We start from the raw sequence: 23025 nt of genomic DNA on the forward strand, positions 1-23025 counted from the left end.
AATGAAATGGCAGAACTCCCTGTGTTCTTTAGAGGGAAGGTTGGATTCAAGCCTAAGGACGACGAGGAGGAGGAGAAACAATAACAACAACAACAACAACAACAACAATGTATCAGGACAAAACTACATTTCAAAATAGCCATGATAGTCGCCTAGCTGCAGGATAAAGCAGAAATAAGTGACTGCAACCAACCATAGCGCCTCTTTAGCTTCCCATTCCCCGATCTGAGGTTTCTCCTCCCGTGAACGACATAGACTGAAGGGGCTAGCCTGGGCCAGTCTCTTCTCCCATTCTTCCAACTCAAGCATCTACAAAAGTAGCCTCCCCACCTTTTGCCCTTTTCTAAAACGAGAGCCGGCAGCCTTGAAGCCCGGGGCTGTCGTTGCATCCTCTTCACCGGAAGCCCTTCCTCCGAATCTCACATCATGTGTGCTGGCGAAAGCAGCTGCGGGTTACTTGGTGCTGAAAAAAACAGCACTCTGTACATGTTCAGGGGCAAACAGTGTTGTTTTTAATTGATTGTTTCTTATCTTCCAGGGCTGAGGCTTTGCATTGAAACAAAATGCAGCTCGGGGGACGGGGGACAGCTGAACCGATTAATGAAACCCCCCGCTTTTCTCCATCCCTGCGGGCGACGACGACACCCCACATTTTCTTCTGTACGGACCGGCAGAGGGCGACCGAGCGCAGTGCAAAGGCCCGGCCCAGCCAATGGTGCGCCGCTGTGTCACTAAGAGGAAGCCTCCCGCGCGCCTGGTTGTTGTGTACAGTTTGGAAAGATCTCCAGGGGACTCGAAACACCAGGAGGCAGACAGAGGGAGGCGGCGCCGGGGGCAGAGAAAAGGCTGAGCTTCCGCAGATCCCAGATGGGGAACGGCGCGGGCACCCAGGGCGAGACGCAGACAAGGCAGCAGCTGGCGAGGGCAACCCGAGAAGGGAACTTTGCAGGGTGAAGCGGGGCGCAGTTCACAGGAGGGGGCTTCCGATCATGCCAGTTGAATGGCAGCCCCCAAGCCTCCCCTCAGGTAGGGAAGCGCCTGCCTTGGCTTTACCCCGGGAAGAACCGATTTAGCCTGAAACCGACCAGACGCTCGCCGCGGGGAGCAGGAGGCCAGGTGAAATTGACCAGGCGAGGAGGCTCCTCCGCACGTGGCGCCTGTCGCGCGCCTGAACCAGCCTTCCCGGGGCGCCCCTGCCATGATCATGAAGGAGACGAGCGACTCCAAAGACCAGCAGCTCACGGTGAGTGGAAGTGGCTTCGCATTTCCCACTCCCTTTGAGGCAACTTCGAGAAGGAGGAGAAGAAAGTAGGCATTTTTGGGGTGGGGGTGGGGGTCATAAGGGATGGGGAAGGAAGGACTGTTCGCCGGCTGGAGACGGCGAGTTCAAAGTCTGCAGGGCTTCTTGCGGCACTCGGACATGGGCGAAGAAAATTCAACACAGCCCTTTATATTTGGGAAACAGTCGGTTATGAAAAGAAAAGGAACGAACTAATCAAATATACTGGAGAAGGATCGATTTAGTTAGTAACTGCGTTGTGTTACCCTGTACATGAAAACAACGGAGACACCTGTGGCACCTTAAAAGCGAACACATTTATTCTGGCATAAGCTTTTATGGACACTGTCCACTTCATCAGATGCGGGAAGTGTTAGCCTCAACTTGGCAGAATTATGCCAATCTGAGGTTAACACTTCATGCATCTTTGTTGTTTCTGCTGCAACAAACTAATGCAGCTGCCCTCTCTGGAAATCGTTGCAGCAAACGAAAGCTCAGTGTGGATAGTGCTAAGGGTGCTCTCTGGGTTGAAAAGATTTGTCAGAATGAGAACCAGAATTATAAACACAGTCAGTCTGGCAGGTTAGAAAAATAACTGCTGTATTGTTGTACATACAATCCATTGTGTTTTCCTAAACTTCATTATAATGAGAGCACACATGGATGGGAAACACGGAGCTTCCAATATAAAATTAAACAATGAAGAGAGACAACAGAATGAGGCAGAAGGGTGAGAGACAAGGATTATCAAGACTTTCTATGAGCACAGGATGGAAGATCTACATGGGTAAACAACCTTTCCCAGCTAGGCTTGTAAGCCATGCTGTACTATGTAAATGGCTTTGAAAACTTATATTGAAAAGCAGCATATACAAATTCTAAATAAATAAATAAAAAAAGTGAAGTTACCCACACTGTTCAAGAGAATGCCCCTTAACTAAACCCCAGTTATCTGAAATTCCAGTTTATTATACAGGAAAGCTCCCCCAGAAAGTATTATGTCTGAATGTGTATGAACAAGGTTCTAGTCATACAAATCGTATTCTCTCTCAGTTTTCCAGACTTTGAATTTCCTGACTGCTTTTGAGTGATGCTCTGGTTTGAAACAGGTGAAGTTCTACTGTGTGCATACAACAAAGTGGCATTCATTAGGGTTGAGAGAGGTGTTCTTGGAACGGTGCTGACATATAAGCAGGGTTGCTTGAGAGCAGCCTGTGCAATGCTGACCCTGTTCAGATGACACGCTAAGCCATGGTGGTTAAGCACTTTGAGCTAAACGTTATGACTTAGTGTGTTGTATGAACCATTCCTAACCATGGTGGCTACATAAGCGTGGTTTAAAGATGTTCACTAACCATTTGCTGCAAAAGGGTTAGCAGCCTAACCATGGCTTAGCGTGTTGTCTGAACAAGCCTGCTGTATCAAATGGGCTTTGAAAGTGCAGAGGAAGAAAAAGAAACGACCACATTTTGCAGTCTTTACACCACATAGCAATAAGGCCTGGTTTCTCCAGGAACAGTTGGTGTTTTACTTTCACTGAAATTAACGGCACAACTTCTAAAATGCCGGGACACAATCCTGCCCAGAACTTGTGCTCGCCCTGGGCCCTGTCCTTGAAAGCCTTTCCTCCAAATTTCAGACATCAGGTGATGAGACAGGAAAAAGGTACTCTGCACATGCTTAGGGGTACTTTCTTCAAGGGCTCTTCCCATGTGCTAAAATGAGAGCCAAGGTTCAATGTGCTAAAATGAGAGCCCTGGCTCAAATGAAGCCCTGGAAATGGATTTCAGACAAGAGAGCATGCATCAGGCTGCACCGTCTGGCTTTGCTAGCACCTGCATGGTAAAAAGCAGGTATTTTAGTCAGCAAACAGCTCGAGTCATTGCAGCTTCAAGCTGTTGGCTTTAGAGGGCGAGTGGGGAAAAGAAATGAACCTTGTGGGCTCACGTGGCTGAAGCGACTTCTGTTGATCCATGGCTCGGCAGTGTGTGAAGCCAGAGATGCTGCTCTCGGGGCAGTGTTTCCTTTCTCCCAGGAAAAATGCTATAATTGTCTGTGTGCGGCTGCCTGCCAGGGCCTCAAAGAGACATAGTTGATAGTCTCTCGAGTGACAGATGGTGCCTCAGGTGAGGCATACTGGGCAGTGGGGGAGGTGGAAGGAATTGACCAGACGTGCCTCGAGTAAAATTCAGAAGCGGAAGGAACTTTCTTCATGCGTTGTGCCTCTGGATGGCCATGGCACGGAGGGCCATGGCTCCCGTGCAGGTAGGCACCAATTCTGTCTCTTTCGCTTTGTCCTTTGCTAGCTGCGGGATACCTCTGTAGCTCTCCATAGCTCATCCATCTCCTCTGTGTGTTCTAGGTGGCGCTTCGCATACGACCAATCAGCATGGTGGAGCTGGAAGAAGGAGCCACACTCATCGCCCACAAAGTGGATGACCAGGTATCGTGTCTTCTCGGGAAGGGGCAGGAAGGGGACTTCGTATTTGGTGGCTCACAAGTGAGTTGGTGAACTGAACTTTGAAACCAGGATCAAACCAAGCTTCAGGAAGTGATTTGGGCACAGGGAAAGAGCAGGTTTCATTAATTTAAACACACACACACATACACACTGCAATGGCCATCACTAACAGGTAGTGCAATCTGAAGTTTCGGTTCAGGGGTGGTGAGGGGTAAGACCAGTTTACATAAATTGATAGCTTCAGCTTTGGGGCCGTATATAAACATAATAAATAATAATAGTAGTAGTAATAATAATAACAATAATAAATAAATAATATATAATAAAGAGGATGGCTGGGGTTCCAGCCTGCCTTCAGATCTGGAAGCTGCGATGTCTCATCCCACAGGTAAAGCTGGCTGGGGTTGATCAGGGAGAAAAAGGCATTCAATGTATAAGGATCCAGGGACCTGCTTCTTGTCATGAGCCCGTCTAGCCCACTATGGTCTACTCCAGCCATCCGCAACCTGTTGCTTCAGACTACAACTTCCACCAACCCCAGCCATTTTGATCAATGATCAGGGATGATGAGAGCTGTAGTCTAAAACACCTGGAGGGTGCCAGGTTGTGGAAGGCTGGTCGACTCTGACTGGCAGCGATGATCCAGGGGCTCAGGCAAAGGTCTTCCCCATCCCCTGCGACCTGATCTTTTGAACTGGAGATGCCAGGGATAAAACCCGGGGCCTTCTGCATCCAAAGCATGTCCTCTGAGATGCTGCATGCAAAGCAGGTGCCACTCAGCACTGGTGCCTCTTCTTCTGAGCATACTCCATGGTGGGACTTCAACTCACATTCTTTCTTCCCAACATGCCATATGCCCTGTGCAATTTGTTACTGGGGGTTGCAGAGGTGAGAAGGCCCCATCTCTAGTAGAAACAGTAGTTTTTAATTAATTACTTCAGGAATTTCAGTATATGCAAGTCTGATGTTAAAATAAAGAATGTAGGGAAAATATAATATTAAGCTTTTTTTTCCTTTTCCTTTCTGTTGTCCTAAGGGCCTGCTTGAGCGTTAACATAACCCTCCTTGGTAAGGTTCAGAGAGAATTTTGATAAGAAATTACCAAATTCACATTTCCTGAATGTAAACGTCAAAACAGCTTAGTATTTGTACTTCTCAGAAATTTGCAGTACAGTTCTCCAAACAAATAATGCAGATAAAACTGCATATATTAGGGGAAAGTATTCAGAAAAATGTGAAGAATAATAAAAACAACATAACATAACATAAAGAAATGCTGCTTGCAAAAAATGTGAATGTTAGGTAAAAATGCATGTTTTAGAAAAACATACACAAAAATTTGCACATTTAAAAATAAGTGTGCACATTTTTGTACAACTTTTTTTAAAGTTATGAACTGCTGTGGAAATGGGATAGAATGAGTTTAAGATTGGAAAAAGGCTGAGAGATCCATCCATCCCTACTCCTTGGCTCTCCCTTCCTTCCTTTCGCTCTCCTGTCTCCTCCACCCCTCATGGTCTTTTCTACTTTCTCTTAGGCCTTTGCCTTCTCAATCGCTCCTTCCCTTCATTCTTGTTTTTCAACCATTACTCACTCTCCCCTCCAACCCACCTCAGCTACCAAAAGGACTAACTAACAATCCCTTGTTCTTCTCTAATACTTTCTTTGCAACAGAAAGGATAAGAAAAGGACTTCCTCATTCAGATGCGGCTTGGGACTATGGCTATAGAAACTCCCTTTACAATGGTTCCAACATATACTACATTGCTAAGCATAAACTGAAACTACCAAAATGGGTAAACTCTAGGATGGGAACCTCAAATTAATTACCATGTGTAACCGCACCAATAAATTAATAGGTCATGCCTGTTCAGTGCTATAAGAGCTGTTGGCAGCCTTGAAATTCTATGAAATAAATGTCACAAGCCCCAAAACCAGGGATTCTGGCTGGCCTGGATGCATAAGGCTTTCCACTTGCAGAGTGTCTAATGAGGATGGTTTAATCAGAAGCATAACTTCCACCCAAATTTCAGTGGGCTCCAACCCTCCCTACATGCCAAGAAAATCTAGGTCACATCTTCTCCCTTTCTGGACTTACTCTATATGTTGTTCCATTTTTCACAGATCACCAGTACCTTAAAACTTCAATTGTTGTTTAACCCCTATGTTCATATTGCACCAGCTTCACTTCCACTGGCTTCTGTGGCTAGATTTCCCATAACCCAACTGCTCCCATTGTTTCACTTCCTGGTCCCTTCCATGTCCAGATAGTCTTTTTTCTGATAACTACCATTTTGAGCAGCCCGGAAACAAGCTTGCGGGGAGGTGAATCTTTGCCATTAACAAATGTGAGTGTTCTTGTTTTATCAAGAATAGTTTCTGTTAGGTTTCTCATGGATGTGCTCATGGCTCTTAAACCTTGCTGCTGTTGAGAGCACAGAATGTAAACAAAGTCGCTGAGCTACCCCACACCACCATCTCTGACAAACTACCCCATAACACCCCCACAACGCCATCTCATTTGTGGTTCCTCTCCGCCATTGAATACGCTCGGAAATGGGCCTCATTAACAGCTGCTAAGTAGCCATGCTTGGTTCCCGTTTGCTGGAGTCAGAGGGGAAATTAGGTGTGTTTATTAGAAGGATACTTCCTCACTCCCCTTGAGAGTTGCTGGGAAGAGCTGACTGATTGACCCAGAAAGATTGGCTCATGAGACCCAGACGTTCCCGGTGGGAGTCCAGGTGTTGCACTTACGAGCTATATTTGCTACGATTGAGGAATTGCATCAGGTCTGAACAGTGCAAGCTTTGGGGGGATCTTTTGGGGAGGAGGGGGGCTGGAGGCAGATTATAGGATTTTATCAGAGTGCTGAAGGAAGGTTGAAAGAGGGATGATATGCTCATAATGTATATTTCAGGCCTGACCCAACATTTTGTTGTCTGAGGCAAAGACAATATGGCACCTCTCTCCCCACTCCACCCCTGGATTCCATGTACAAAAGCCAACCAGACTGGCAATTGAATATTATTTTGACACTGGTGACAGGACATCCTCCACTACAACTGAGGGCAATAGAATAGCTTAGGAGGTACAGGACAAATGCAGCTCTATCCATTCCCTGTCCCTCAGCTCCTGCCGCTTGAGGCAGCCACCTCACTCTGCCTAATGGTAGGACTAGGCCCAGTAATGTATATTCACTCCCCTTTCTCCTATGGTAGATAGGTCTTGCAGATTTGGGTAAACAGGTTTTGTAGGTTTGGTTTTGTATTGAGGTGATGCCAGGACAAAAGAAATGTGTGTATATTGTGGCAAGCTGACTTCTCCCCTCAAAACACTTTCAACTCTCTTAAAAACTCTTGTTCCTCTTCCATGGAGACGACACTCCCAACTCCAATCACTTGCAGCTGTATATTTCTGCCTGTTCCCTCTGTTCCCACCTGTGGCAGTAATATCCTCAAAATGGCAACCAAAGGAAAAGTAAAGACTATCATCAGGGTGTTGCTGGGTCATCAGACAAGCAGAAGGTCAAGGTTCATGATTTTACAAGGGAAAAAAGTGGAAATAATTCAGCTTTGAAGTGAATTGATTTATCAAAATTTTAGTAGCTGCATTGATCCATTAGAATAATAAAAAAATTAAAACATTTACAGTATAAATACCTCTATTATGGCTACTTCCAGACAGATGCCTCATAGCACTACCATCAGAAGACGTGTAGTGGTTCTGTCTTTTTTTCCTGAACAGATTCCCCCCCCCCGTAAGAAAAAAGACAAACATGGACCCCCTGTAAATTATCTGAATGGGACAGGGAGATTGGACAATAAAAGTTTCATGAGGCAAAAGTGGGTGGGACAAAGGAAAGGGGGGGGGAAATATCTACGTATTTTAGCATAAAGCTTTTACTGCCAGTAACTGAGCCCTAGGAAAAGCATTTCAACCTATTCGAATGGGGGCAGGGGGGATCAAAAACTGGGAAACCATCAAACGATTGGCAGTTAGGGAGGGAACAAGAGGAAAGGGGCATTGCCAGTTGGGGAACCTCAGGTCACTGGATTGGGGCCCCTGAAGGATGGGATTTTCACCCCTGGCCTATAGGAAATCTACCTGTTTATTGACATATGTTCATTTCAGTGCATTTATACAGGACAGAAAGTCCTAATTGGCTGCAGCTTCCCACTGCATGCCCACAACATGTACTTGTGGCAGAACAAACATTATTTGCGATGCATGCACACAAGCCGACATTAAGATTTCCTGCATGGAAGTGACCTCCGTAGAGGAAATCACTGTTTGTGAAAAGGTTTAAATGGTTCTGAAGAGTCCCAGAGTTGTAGCAAGGATTAGGGTGGTAATGATGATATATGAACGCCTCTAAGAGGCAATTGTCTACTAACAATTCCTCCAGGGTATCCAGTTAGAGTGCCTCTCTGCGTCCTTTGCTTTGACCTTCAGTTGCTTTGTCTCTCTGTGGCAACAGTAGGAGCAGAAACAGGGCAGATAGAGGGTTCTTTGGGAAACAGGAGTTGGCTGCAGATTGTGTGAGGAGATACAAGTTTCTGTTGATCACTGTGGTTATTTTTGCTCCCCCAACGATACAGCATGAAGGGGTCCCTCCCTTTCTTCTGAAACCAAGGTTGCCTTGGAGACAGCCTCCCTCACTGCCCCATCCAGCTGAGGACAATGCTTTATCGGCCATGCCAGCAAATTGTTTATGGGAGTGATTTGTCGTCATGACAATAATGCACTGGATTCAAAAGCGGGGCGGAGGGGGGGATTAAACAGTAAAGAACAAAATTAGAACTGTTTCCGGGTTATGGTACTGGACTAGTGGAGGGATTCCTAGAGACCCTTTTTAAAAAATACACACACGGAACGACCTGTCCGCTGTGGCATACAACAGTGTCCTCACAGGGCTAGTGCCGCTTGCTGTGTGGCCTCTTGCCAGGGGTAATTTTAGTCAGAGCTCATTTTCAGGACCTGCAAAGTAGAAGTAACAGAGTCCTTTCTGTCGGTCGGCCTGCCACCAAAAAGCCCATGGTACATAATGTATGCTCCTCTCTATTCCTGATCACCAAAAGCCAAGGCCACTAAATAAAAACAATTTACTCCTTTTTCCCAGAAGAGAGTTATCTCTACTAGGAAGGGTTTCCAGGTCAAGAGGGTGTGGCTAGCAAGCTGACCTGACTCCCGGCATTTTTCATTTTCCAAATTAACTGTGGCATTGGAACTACAGATGTGTGAGAATTTAGGGTGTGAACATTAGCAAAACATGTGAACATGTGCTCACGTTTGATTTGCGCAACTTTCCCAGTTTGGTTTTGTGCAAATTTCCTAATGTGCACGAATTTCCCCTGCAGACTGAAAGCCCCATTTTAGTCTATGGAGGAAAGTTGCACAAGTTTGGGGAAATTTTCACAAATTTTCACGTTTGATCGTTGCTCAATTTGTGCATTTTCCCCATTCGTGCAGACCGAGCAGCAGTCGCAAACCTGAACAGGAATCAAGTCCTGAGCAACCTCAAACATTGCTCATTCTCCCATCCCTAATTGCAACTTCTTAGGCCTGATCGTTCATCTCGTTTCTCTCCTGCCACCCAAGAAGAAAACCTCCATTGGAAGATACTATCTCCCCTTTTTACTCTGTCATCCTTTCCAGACATCAGTGCATCTATTCCTGTTTTATTTGTATTTTATTAATTGAATTATACACACATATTAATTTCCCTGTTGCCCAACAGTGAGATTAACCTACAAAAAGCACAGGTAGAAAAAACAAAGAACAAAACCCCAAACACTGAGCTGCTTTCTAAAGTGGCCAGCTGGCAAATATTTTCACACATGTCCCCACCCTGAGAGATTATTCTAGGGCCTCAGCTAGACCTACCTGGTCTAGGGTGACGGAGGGGTGAGAGATCTCCCCCTCTGTTTACACGCGGCGTGCGACAACCTCAGAGGGAGAGGACATCGTGGCCGCCATTTTTTTTCTTAAAGAAGAAGAGCGCACAAATGCATGTGTGCAAAAGGTGAGTTTTTAAAATTTTAAATTAATTTCCCCACTCTCACCCCCCAATGGACGCAGAGCTCCTGAGGAGCTCTGTGCCCTGTGCGTGGGTCCCAGCTCCTCGCGGGGAACCGGGACAAACTGCGACGCCCGCACACACATTCCATGGGATCATCCCGAGGCCGTGGAAAAAGCAGGCTCGAAGGGGAGGCCGAGATCCCGGGGCAAGGAAGGGATCATCCCTCCCTGGATCCCCTGTGCATCATGTGGACGCACAGGGATGATCCCAGGATTTCACCCCGTCTAGCTATGGCCTGAGTCTCGGTTAAGCGTGATCTGAGGAGAGGCTGGATTTAACTGCAGGTTCCATATTTCCCATCCCCACTACAGAACTTTTATTCCAGGAAGCATTCCTCAACTGAACAGCGACCGTTCTTATTGGTATTCTGTTTTCAATTGAAGAATTTTAATATTCAGTTTTAATCATTTTATTTATTTATTTATTTATTTATTTATTTATTTATTTATTACATTTATATACCGCCCCATAGCCAAAGCTCTTATTTATTTATTTATTTATACCATTTTATTCCTGTGTTCACTGCTCTGGAATCTCTTTTAGTTATGGAGTGGTATATAAATACTGTAAAATAAATACATCAATCTTTTGTAGTGCTCTACAAATTCTAATACATTCATCAAGAAGTTCTCAAGTAACAGCCAAGAAAGATCTAACCGTAATATGAACAAGCTCTTTCCTGGCTTTTCCCCAGTCTCCTGATAGCTGAGCTGAGTTAAAATTGGAGTCACACTTTGGTCTGATGCTGAAGGCTTGCTTTTATAGATGTAAAAGAGTAAGAACTAACCATCATGAGAAAAGCCTCAACTTGTGGAACTCCTCGTCTTCCTTCTTACTTTTAATGCCGCGTGACCACCCCGTTTATTTTATTTCAGTTCAGTTTACTTTGTTCTTTCCAGGTACGCTTTGCTCTGTGTAACAATGCTGTCAATCCTGAAAGTTGAGCAACGTGTGGAAGGAAAATATATGCAAAAAGGCTTTAGCGTGGGTCTCTGTCATGAGTATGTCTTCTGATGGAAGGGTAGCAAGATCAGAGAAATGCAGAGATGTAGGGGGAATCCGCACATCGTTCTGAGATCGCTTCTAAGCGACCCCAGTGCGGCGTGAAAGCGAGCGTATAACTTGCCTTTTGAAGAGCCGACGAAGAGCCGCCGCCACCACCCGCAGACCCCCTCGCCGACTGGCGGGGAGAGCTCGGCTGAAGAAGGCGGGGTTGAGAGCGGAAGAAGCTCTCCACCCCGCCTTCTTCCCCCGAGCTCTCCGTCCCAGCAGGCGAGGAGGGAGTTGGGTGGCGGCGGCGGGAAGGACGTCTCTTCGTCGGCTCTTCAAAAGGCAAGTTACACGCTCGCTTTCACGCCGCACTGAGGTCGCTTAGAAGCAATCTCAGAACGACGTGCGGATTTCCCCCATAGTAAGGAAACTCCTGAGAGTGGGCCTTACGGTTATGATCCTGCATTGTGAGATATTGAATGACCCAATGACATCCAATGCAAAGATGCAGCAGAATTTGCTACCACTAGGCATGATTAGGTCGGAGCAATGAATCATTGAGAGATGCTTTGAGCTCATAAAATAAGGTGAACATAAGAAAAGGAGGACAGGGCTCCTGTGTCTTTAACAGTTGTATTGAAAAGGCGTTTCAGCTGGTGTCATTTGTTTGCATGCAGCACCTGGTGAAATTCCCTCTCCATCACAACAGTTAAAGCTGCAGGAGCCCTGCCATCTTTTGTATCTGGTCAGACTAGGCAGGGCTCCTGCAGCTTTAACTGTTGTGATGAAGAGGGAATTTCACCAGGTGCTGCATGCATACAAATGACACCTGCTGAAATTCTCTTTTCAATAAAACTGTTAAAGATACAGGAGCCCTGTCTTCCTTTTCATATGGTCACCCTACATAAGACGCTTTTAATTAATTAATGTTGCAGCACCCGCTAGTAGGCTGCAGCACATAGCTTAGACATTATTTTCCTAATTGTTCTGCCCTTTGCAACGGAACTGGGAAACACACACAGATGCACCATTTTGTTAACTTGTTAAGATCTCCACTCCTTTGCTAAAGATCCATCCCCTTAAAGATCATTTTCTCTCTCTAACTTTGCCTTTAATTACGTCTTGGACTGCCTTTGGCTACATAGATATATGCTGCCCATGTGTGTGTTTTCTGTCTATATGTTTTTATGCAAATACTTTTTTTCCTGTACTTGATGTAATATGTTTTAATGGTGTTTAATTTTTGTGAACCGCCCAGAGAGTTCTAGCTATGGGGCGTTATAGAAATATAATAAATGATTGAAAAGCTGCAATATACTGTCAGAAATCAACTGATGAAGTTGCTTCCTGGCATAGACATGTATTGGTGGGGTAATGCTTTGCCTGTTGCATTGCTGCCTGTCATTGCAATGTGGCTCTCCCACACTAGAGGCCTTCAAGAGGCAGCTGGATAACCATCTGTCAGGGATGCTTTAGGGTGGATTCCTGCATTGAGCAGGGGGTTGGATGGCCTTGTAGGCCCCTTTCAACTCTGCTATTCTATGATTCTGATTGCAGCTGTTGAAAATATGTATCTTGTCTATGTCCTAGAAAGAAAGAAAGAAAGAAAGAAAGAAAGAAAGAAAGAAAGAAAGAAAGGCTATTTACGAATGTGCTCAGTAGTAGGTCACCTTCCCTCTTCCTTCAGATCCTCTGCTGAAGGCTCAGGTCAGGGCTGCACAGAGGCCCAATTGTCCAACTGAAGTTATGAGGCCAGCCAGTAAGCGTTTTTGGCAGTTCACAAAGCGCCCATTAATGCCCACTGAAACAATGTCCTGATTCTCCAGGGACAATGGGCAAGAGAGCTGCCAGCAGCTTCACCTGAAACAGGATGACCGTCCAAATCCAAATGCGGGGGGATGGGGTGGGGTGGGGGGACGGACAGGGAGAGAAGGGGACGCATCCACAACCTCAGCAAGACGTTTCTGTGCTAGGAGCCAACACCACACAATGCATAGACATACATACCAAACCCTATCAGAACCATGCGGCTCCTCTGAAGTTCTAGGGCAGTCAGGCTGCCCCAGTCGCACATCCTTCCCACCTCATAGCCGAGGTTGGGAAGGGCCTCTGTCCGAGACCCTGAAAAAGCTGCTAGCAGACAAAGCCCAATGGAGAAATAGTCTGAACTGGTAGAGAGTTGAGTTATCAAGCATTAACTCTGCCTTTTACATTGTTTTAGGGTGCATCCTGAAGCATGTTTTAGGCAGAAAAAGGTCCTACAACTCCCAGCATCCCCTAGCTAGCATAGGAGTTTTTTCTGGCTAAACGTGCATAGGATTGCACCATAAGTCATTAAAATTTAACAGGGGTTTAACGCTGTTTTTAATACTTTTGTTATGCAAGTCCTTTTTAAATATTGTATTATGCTGTTGTTATTATTGTTGGTGGTGTTTTAATTGTTGTACACCACCTCGGTGTTTCAGAAAGGCAGTATAGAAATCTTTCAAGTAAAAAACAAATAATACAGTCTCATAGTTTTTAGGAAGCATTGTTATTCTGATTGGGATTAGCATCTACAACTCATTTTTGAGGGTTGCTGAGTGTATGTAGGACCCTTCCTTTTTACGTGGACCCCAACCATGACTGAAATCCTAGAGCAGGAAAACAGTGCAGTGGGGCAGTTGTGTGAATCCTTATTCACCCTTTATCTGCTAAAGTTCTCTTAGTAGAGTTATTTGTTTGTTTTTAATACCCTGAACTGCATTCACTACATAGAGATTAAGGCCGTTTCTACACCTGCCTTTTCCCCCGGGATCATCCCTGTGCATCCAAATGAGACACAAGGGATCCCTTCATTTTCCTGGGATAATCCTTAGGTGTAGAAAGGGCCTAAGTCAGCCCTCCACACTTCTCTTGGATAATAATTATTAAGTTTCACATAATACAATTTTTCAGAGGGTAGGCGTGTTATTCTGTTGCAGCCACAACAACAAAGAGCCTTGTGACACTTTAAAGACTGCCACATGTATTTTGCCATAAGCTTTCATGGAGCATAGCCCACTTCAGCAGATGCAATAATAAGATTTGTTTCTTAGCCACAGTGTAGTCTTTCTTTGATCCTTTTCCAATATTTCCTTTTTGAAATGCAGGCGCCATACCTGCGTGTACGGTTTCAGCGATGTGCTCTTTACGGAAAACACTTCCCTACTTCTCCTTAATAGGTCTCTTTATTCATTACAAAGGAAAGTCTGTTATTCCTTTTTAAGCTGCAGCGTTGCTTCTAAAATCCTCCCCTTGGCATAGGGAAGTGGACTGAAATGACCCATATACCTCAGAACTATCTCCAAAGTGAGATGGAGGCTAAACAATAACTTCAGGGGCTATTCAAGAACCACAGCCTCCTTCCCCTTGTAGATCAGACAGGCAGCAAGAGGTGCTCAGCCATGTAACTGGTGACTAATTTTGCACCCCCTTCCCTCCTCCTTCACTGTGTCTCGTCGATGGCCATTTATGCCCCCTTTGCAACCATTCATCCTTCATTAACGTCAGAGAGTGGTTATGCTACTTCAGTAGCACTGACGTGCGCTGACATTGCTTTTATGTGGATCTTGCTGTTAATGCTAGTAGCAGGTGGAGCTATTGACTGACTTAATTAATTCACTTACAAGGATCTCTCTTCTTAAAAGAAAACTCAAAACTGGTGGAGGGCCCTAAAATGCTGAGAAGGACCCGCCTGGGATATGTTCCATTGTTTCGTATTTGTTACATTTATATCCCACCTTTCCCCCCAAAGAGTTTAAGGCGCCATACATGTTTCTTACCACCATCATCTTCTGTCCTCACAACAACCCTGTGAGGTAGGTTAGACCGTGATTGGTCCAAGCTCACCCAGTGAGTTTTGTGGCTGAGCTGGGATTTGAACTCGGGGCTCTCTCCACCCCTAGCCTGACACTCTAACCACAGCACTGCACACCATGGTGGCTGATCTCTCCCTGTGTCTTTCCAAACACGCTTTTGTTTTATTTGGTGCCCAGTATCATGATTGCCTTTCACAGAGCCCCTTTTAAGGCCTCTTAGAGATGGTGAAACCCAAGCTAATGTTGCTGCCTCGGGCAATCTGATATCTGCACACCCAGGGACGACAAGCTGTGCTCACGGGGGACAGATGCTGAAATCTACTGTGCCATCGGTAGCTACCTTTGTAGCAGGTATCCAGTTCTGCCACCGAAACAGTTCTACTTAAAACAACAGCAGCAGCCCTTCCCACCCTGAGCGAAAGTTTTCAAGGGTTTGAGGCCTTTGTGAGTCACGCTTTAGACGGTCCCTGGGGATGGGATTACAGAATCATCCCCCGGCTGAGCAAGAACTCTTAATGATATGAACCTTAAGAAGCATCCCCAGGGGGGACCAGCCAGAGCACTCTAAGAAAACCACCTGGGGCTCAGGTTGACTTGGTTAAGCTCCACAGAAAATAATTCTTGTTTCATTGCCAAAAAAAAAAAAAAAAAAAAAAAGTGATTATTTTTAATAAAACAAATCCAATCATTCCTTTACCTCTTTTCAGGGTCTAAAACAAGCCCCCTCCCCATGTTGTGCACTCCTTAGCAAACATGCAAATGTCAGATACCATCAGGGAATTAGAGCTGCATCCCCTCCCAACATTGCTGGTCCCATTGTGTGCACCCGTACCACACACGCGTATTTCCTTCTTCGTCTCCTTCTCTAGCTCCTGATCTTGTTGGGATTAAGCCAAGCAAGCAGACACCTGATCTAAGCCTAGCAATGGCGTCCCTGTGGCTAGTATGGGCCTGTCCCCTTTGTCACCCCAGATTAGGGCTGGCAGGGATCAGAGGAGCACAAAGGAAGATTAATGTTGCCCAGGTGGGCGGACATCTGATAAAGGGTCAGTGCCAAAAACGGTAATGGCTGATCTGACAGTTCTCTGCTACCTTCCTTTCAGCCTTATTTTACCATCTAGAAGTCTTCCTATCCCATCACTCCAGGATTCTGCTGATGCCCTTCAGACCAGACTGCCTTGAGGAGCAGGACCATGGCTCATGCAGACTGTAGCCCATGCTGAAGGTCCCCAGGTTCAATCCCTGAGATCCCAGAGGATCCACTATCAATCGAAGTAAATAATACTGGGTGTGATGGACAAAGGGTCTTTCCACAGAGGCCTTTTTTCATAGTCAGACAGTATCTGTCCTGGGTTTGGTTGCCTTTAGTTTTGCAACCTATGATCCACACTGAGCCCCTTTTTTCAGGCCATAGCAGGAGTTTGGGTCTATACAAGGGGGGCGGTCCATGACAGAAGGTGTCCTGAGGTTGGTTGCTTGTCATGTTCTTGCTCTGTGCCCATCCCCCAGCACCTTTTCTCCATTCTGACCACGTGCATTGGAGAATGTAACTCACCTGCACACCTTAGTTTTCTAAAAGAAATAACTTAAAATTTTAACGGGAGTACAATATTTCAGAATTCCTAAGTTTAGAAATATGGAACACACAGCAACCCTGCATCTGCTAACTTCCTTCCCAACAAACATGGCTACTAGAAGCGCAGCTAAGAGCAGACTGAGCAAATTCCCCCCACCCTGCTTTGAAAAAAGGAAGCCTCAGTATTCTCCTGTCACACACACCCCAGATCAGCCGTCTTACACCATTTTATTTTATTTTTATTTATAGTCCTTGAGCAAGTCTGTATATTAAACTTCAAAGTTAAGCAGGTGATTTCAGCACTGCGTTCCAGGAGAAAAGCAGCAAAGGATACAAATAATTAACTGGCTGCTAATGAGGTTTTGAAGCGCTCAAAGGAGATTGGATCGGTTTCTTTTTTAAAGAACTGAGCAGATTCCTTTCCCCCCTCAGCAACACATCGCTGCTATGTAAAAAGAAAGCCTCGATGCCCCCCCCACTACCGCCGCCTCATCACTACCATCGCGCGCAATTCAAAACTTTTAAACATTTTAATTTATATTCCTTGCACATTTTTTTATTTCTTAAGACATTTTTGCGTTATGTGACAATGGCTCCTGAAGAAAGGCAAGATTCCAGTGTTGGGTCCTTCCAAATTAAGTTCAGAAATGGAGAATATTTTTATAGAGAGATGATGATGTAGACTGAGGCCTTAGCTAGACCTAAGGTTTATCCTGGGATCGTCCCGGGGTCATCCCTGTTCATGTAAATGACACACAGGGGATTCCGGGGGGGGGGGGGGCAGGCAGGGACGACCCCGGGACGATCCCAGGATAAACCTTAGGTCTAGCTAAGGCCGGATAGTAAATCTAAAGATGTGATAGAGAGGCATTGTTACCAATGGAGTCCACTAGCCTTCTCCAACCTGGTGTCCTCCAGATGTGTTGGACTGCTACACCCATAATTCTGAAATGCCACTAACATACATTTTTAAAGGCAGCCAATAAATGTTTTGAATAATAAATATGAATAATAAATAGGGTTAAATTTAAAAAGCTCTAAAGCAAACTACAAAGTTAAGAAAGCTGTTTCAGTACTGGTGCTAAACAGGAGCATTCCAGGAGTAAAGTGGCAAAAGAAAAATGAATTGAGTGGCTGCGAATGCCATTTTGAAGAGCTCAAAGGAGCTGCAGGACATGGACCACCAACAGGACATACATGGCAAGCCATCAAGAAAGGAGGGGCATCTCCACTTTCCCCAGGGACAACTTGCCCCATCGTGCTTCCATCCTGCGTTTTCCTGTCCACACCATCAATGTAAATGTGCAGCTCTTCTGCTCTTTACCTCCTTCACGGATTTTCCACATTAAGCAAACAGTCGGGAGAATTGCTGGGAAAACATGGGTGGATGACAATGTTGTCACTTGGACCGCCCATAAAATGTGAGCCATGGTGATTCCTCAATAAATCCTCACATGAAAAAGCCCCACGATACCTGGTATAAAGTACCTGGTATAAAGTATCTTCCTGTGATACTGGGCTGTCATGGAAAGATCTATCCTTCAAGCCCAGGGGGTTGTTGAACCTCAGGCTCATGGGCCAGATCCAGCCCACTTGAAATTTTGGCCCACCCACCACTGGAATGCAGCCCCCGAGAGCTTCTCTGAAATTAAATTTGGCCCTTGAGCCAAAAGGGATTCAACAGCTCTGCTTGAGACAGGCGTTGGCGATTGTTGACTTCTACATTCCTGTGACAGATCTTCCCCCTTCTTAGGCCAGTACAGAAGACTTAAGCCCTTTTGTGTTAGATCTACTCCTTCATCGGTGACAGGCATGTGAACTTGCTACTGGGCTAGTGTGATAATATGCAAGCTATTAGGCTCAGCACCTCAAAGGTCCCCCGCTAGCTATTTGTGGCAGTGGAATATCAGTTCAGCCAGTTCCCCCATCAAATCCCAGCCTCGATTGTTGTCCCTCTGGGTGTTTCCCAGCACATCTGTGCTTATTACAGGCTGTGCAGTCTAATTAGTTAGAAGCCAGTTCACAGTGCCCAGGGGGGATCCAGTTGTGTTTGGTGGCTATTAAAAGCCATTACACCTTAAGGGAGATGATTTCAGGAAGGAACAGCTGCCTTGGATAAGACGTCATCAGATCTACACATTTAATTGGCCAGAGTCTAGCCAAGTGTTTTCTCATACAACTTAGGCTGCAATCCTCTACATGTTTGGACAGAAAAGAGTCCTACAACTCCAAGCATCCCTCAGACAACCACGCTGGCTGGGGAATGCTGGGACTTGTAGGACTTGTTTCTATCCAAACATGCGTAGAATTGTGCCCTTCATGCTGCAATCCACACTTCAGAGTTCTGTGTGATCTGAGGTAGGCGCACGGCTAGTTGGCCATCTCTAAATCATTTGGAGTTTTGTACCAAAGTGCAGAAACTGAATGCAAGGAGCTGGACCTCCACCCCTATCGGGGCAACCGAGCAGTGCCTCCTGCCCTGCTTCTCAGACCAGCAGCTTCCTTCAGCACTAGTCACTGATCGCAAAGATCCTGAGCTAGAGAACAGAGTTTCCAGTTCTAAAACTGAGATACATTCAACCACCACCCTGGCCCAGCCCTGACAATACCAGCAAGTTCCAAATAATAGGCTGATATATAACCTTTGGTTTGTGAGACACGTCTAACACCCTCCTGCCTATCCTAGTGGGTCACTAGGATATAGATTTTGTCTGCTGGGGGAAAGGCTGTAAAAATAACTTGAGAATTCTTACATTTTTATTTATTTATTTAAGCATTTTTATCCCGCCCTTTAGCCACGAAGGCTCTCAAGGTGGCTTACAAAAATATTTCTTAAGACATTTTTGCGTTATGTGACAATGGCTCCTGAAGAAAGGCAAGATTTCAGTGTTGGGTCCCTCCAAAATAAGTTCAGAAATGGAGAATACTTTTGAAGAGAGATGATGATGTAGACGGATAATAAATCTAAAGATGTGATAGAGAGGCATTGTTACCAATGGTATCCACCAGCCTTCTCCAACCTGGTGTCCTCCAGATGTGTTGGACTACTACACCCATAATTCCTCACCTGCATGGCCATTAGCAGGGGCATGATGGGAATTGCAGTCCAACATATATGGTGATCACTAGGTTGGAAAACGTTGATGCATACCCTCATTTCTTTGATCCCACTTCCAGCCCCGGTGTCAAATAAGTTTTGCAAGATTTTGAAGCATTATCAAAATTGCAGATCCTGTTTGACAAGAGTGGGAGAAGATAAGGAATGTACACAGCCCAAGCAGTGATGCTTTCCCCCCCACACCACATTCAACAGCCTTTAACATTCAAGTTATTGTCTGACCCCACAGCTTAAGTTTGAAGATCATTGTTTGAACAGATGCTGTCATAACTCTCATCTACTGCTCCTTCCTTTTAGGGGAACAGAAAATGGATGAGTAAATCTGGAAAGATTGGGTTTGGGAACAGGTTTGCAGATATGGCTTCAAAATTTCTCCTTTGAACCAAAGCAAGACTTGGTGTGCACATGGTCTCTTCCATTGCCCAGCTGCTTCCTTATGGCTTGGAAGTGTACCAAAAAACAAGAACCCCAAACTCAATGTAATGTGCATGGGGGGGAGGAATAATCCCAATATGGTTTCTTGCAGATGGTCGTCCTGATGGACCCAATGGAGGATCCTGATGACGTGCTCCGCGCCAACCGCTCAAGAGAGAAATCCTATATGTTTGATGTAGCCTTCGATTTTGCTGCTACCCAGGTAAGGGGCCCAAGCATCCACACTCACTTACTGAGGACCCGAAGGCCCAACTAGGTGGACCATGTTAGGTGTTTGTGACAGTCTCCTGACTTATTTTAACTTGAAAAGTTGCTAAGGGAGGCATGGCAGGGGGAGGAGTTAAAGGGACAATCAAACCTTACTCCACGAGGTGATGTTCTATTCGAAACCGTCCTCTCCATACTGCTTTCTCACCTGCTGGGAAAATTTTGCAGGTTTCCCCTACAAATAGAAAATTAACAGGGGTGGGGAGGTAGGTCGCCAATTTGCCTGGGAAAGGGTGAAGAATTTCTCCTCTCTCACCCTTGCTTCCTTCCCAGTCACAACCTCCTATGGCTGGTGTTCATTGAAAAAGATAACCGGGAGGGTGTAACACATGTCTGCTGTGTAACATCTAAGTTCGTCTCTGAGGACTCCTGTAACCCCAGCCTCCCTTTCCTGCTTGTCTCAGACGTAGGACCAGGTGGCAGGTGGGATGGCTGGGCCAAACCACAAGCTCCAGTTTCATCAGCTCCATTTCAGACTCATTTGCACATTCGAGCGAAACTGGAGCTACCTTGATCTGTCACTCTTCTGCCAGTCATTCTCCTGGAGTGAGAAATTGGGTAGGGGGCTGGGGTGGGTGGAGCAGGAGCAGGGGGGAGCGTAAGTGTGGCTGACAGTGCATGGCCAAGCAGTCATCACAGGCTGGATGGTCACTGCCGTGCGGCCATGAATCACCATAGCTCAGGGCTTGATAGCAGAGAAGGAGCACTGGTGTCTTTCAGGTGTCATGAGCCCCTTGGCCCCAGTTTGTGTGGCTCTATAGCAGCTCCATCACAATGCCATGTTTCTTGGATCATGAAGGGAACTTTCTAAGGAGGTAGGAACAATTGCTAGCACAGGTGAGGCCACACCTGAGCTAGATCTACATTACTGCTTTATAGTGGTATTGAAGTTCACTGATAACTGTTGGGGCACAATCCATATTCCATATACTGCTTTCATAGTGTTATATCCTGCTTTTTATTCCACGTTCTTAAGGAATTGACACAAGGTGTAGATCTGGCCATACACAGGGGCAGGGGGCATCCCTCAGCCAAGTTTTTCTGTCTCTTGATTGGGCCTGGAGGCAGTGTCAGCTGCCACTGTCCTCCAATCAATGTGATAAGTAGTTGTGTGCATACATGGCTGATGCGTACACGGTGTGCTGCTTTTAATGATGCACTGGTTTTAAATGTTTGAATTAGTTTTATGTATTTTATGGTGGTTTTATTTGTGTTGTACCCTGCCTCAATCCAGAGGGAGAGGCGGGTAACAAATAAATAAATACTATTATTATTATTATTATTATTATTATTATTATTATTATTATTATTATTATTGAAGCTGCTGCCTTGCTGGTCCTCTTTCCCCCTAACAGATTCAGTTCTATGGACCCAGTTCCTTTGGGCCTATAGCCTATCCAGTTTAGGATGAGAGCGAGTATTCTCAGCAACAAAGATATCGTTATTGTCTGGGGCTGCTTTTCTGTTAACTCTTCCCCAGATGGGACACAAGGGCTGTTTCTACACCAGCCCAAAAATGCAGGCTGGTCATGGCCGAGTCCCTGTGCATCCAAATGATGCACAGGGACTCCCGGGGGCAGGGAGGACGAGCGCGGGGTTTCCCAGGGATAAATAACCCCTGGGAAAATCCAATTCTTCCTGTGGTCTCGGGATTGTCCTGAGACCGCGGAAGGTGTGGCCGCCCGTCCCAGCTTCTTCCCTCCTCCCCACGAGTAGCGGGGAGCAGTAGAGGGAAGGAGCCAGGCCAGAAGGAATCAGGGGTGCAGGGGAGAGGGGTCGGGATGTCGCGCCCACATGTGGACTAAGGGGAGGATCTTGCGTTCAAGTAGGGTGACCATATGAAAAGGAGGACAGGGCTCCTGTATCTTTAAAGTTGTATAGAAAAGGGAATTTCAGCAAGTGTCATTTGAATGCATGTAGCAGCTGGTGAAATTTTGTCTTCATCATAAGAGTTAAAGCTGCAGGAGTCCTGCCCTCTTGACCAGATACAAAAGAGAGGAGGGCACCTGCACCTTTAACTATTGCTATGAAAAGGTAATTTCACCAGATGCTGTCTGCATACAAATGACACCTGCTGAAAATCCCTTTTCTCTACAACTGTTAAAGATACAGGAGCCCTGTCCTCCTTTTCATATGGTCACCTTAGTTCAAGGTATCGTGAGATCCTCCCCCCTCCCTCCCTCTACACTGGGCTGGTGTAGAAATGGCCAAGGTCTCTGTAAGAAAAAGGGAAGGAGATGCTTGTCTGCTATGAAAATGGCCAGAGATATTTTGGTGTTCTGCCAAGGGGAATGTCTGACTTCGGGAGTTTTTTGAAAACACTAAATTAAAACAGCAACGCATGATACAAAAAAAAGTACAATGAAGATAAAACAGTGGGTGATGCAGCAGAAAAGCAGTTCAAATGAATGGCTAAAATGTTCTTTCTTGAGGAATGGTCAGCTTCTTCCTGCTTTAGGAGTGTTCACCATGGCAGCATTTGAGAGGCTCTGTCATGCTGTGGTCGGCCTGGCTGTAGCTAAGCAAATGAGCGAAGAGCAGGTGGAAAAAGCAGGTCTCTCTGGGTATCTGCTTCCTCGTATTTAGAGCATTTGCCTCCCTGGAAAGTATTTCTTTCTTTGATACCCTCATCTGTTCATCTCCCCCTGCAGGAGATAGTCTACCGTGCCACTACCCAAGGCCTCATTGAAGGTGTCATCTCTGGCTACAATGCTACGATTTTTGCCTACGGCCCCACTGGTAAGAGAACAGGTTTAGCTCTGAATGTGAGACACCTTCTCGCCTCACTGTGATTTTGTGACAACCAAGCTCTGGCTGCTGTAGGCATAGGCTGTTTTAGTTCTGGCTCCTTCCATGATGGGTGTCTAACTGTGTGTGTCCTTTCACTAACGGTGGAGTAAATCTGAAGTGTGAAATTGATATAAATGCTTTCTTACTCCATCCCTGAACAAAGTTATATTCACACCATCACCTCATCTTAT

The 23025-nt window shown here is 45.8% G+C and overlaps 1 protein-coding gene across 1 annotated transcript in view; it reads left to right on the forward strand.

Annotated features, from left to right (window-relative positions):
* The first annotated feature begins 1183 nt into the window (after nt 1–1183).
* Nucleotides 1184–23025, forward strand: part of KIF19 (kinesin family member 19) — a 46290-nt gene continuing 24448 nt past the window's right edge. Inside the window, exons 1-4 of the mRNA XM_063120081.1 lie at nt 1184–1243; nt 3642–3722; nt 19869–19979; nt 22696–22783. Coding sequence (XP_062976151.1) covers nt 1199–1243; nt 3642–3722; nt 19869–19979; nt 22696–22783 — 325 coding nt within the window. The 5' untranslated portion in view covers nt 1184–1198. The remainder of the gene's footprint in view (nt 1244–3641; nt 3723–19868; nt 19980–22695; nt 22784–23025) is intronic.

Source organism: Elgaria multicarinata, chromosome 3 (genome assembly GCF_023053635.1).
Source record: "Elgaria multicarinata webbii isolate HBS135686 ecotype San Diego chromosome 3, rElgMul1.1.pri, whole genome shotgun sequence".
Classification (NCBI taxonomy): domain Eukaryota; kingdom Metazoa; phylum Chordata; class Lepidosauria; order Squamata; family Anguidae; genus Elgaria; species Elgaria multicarinata.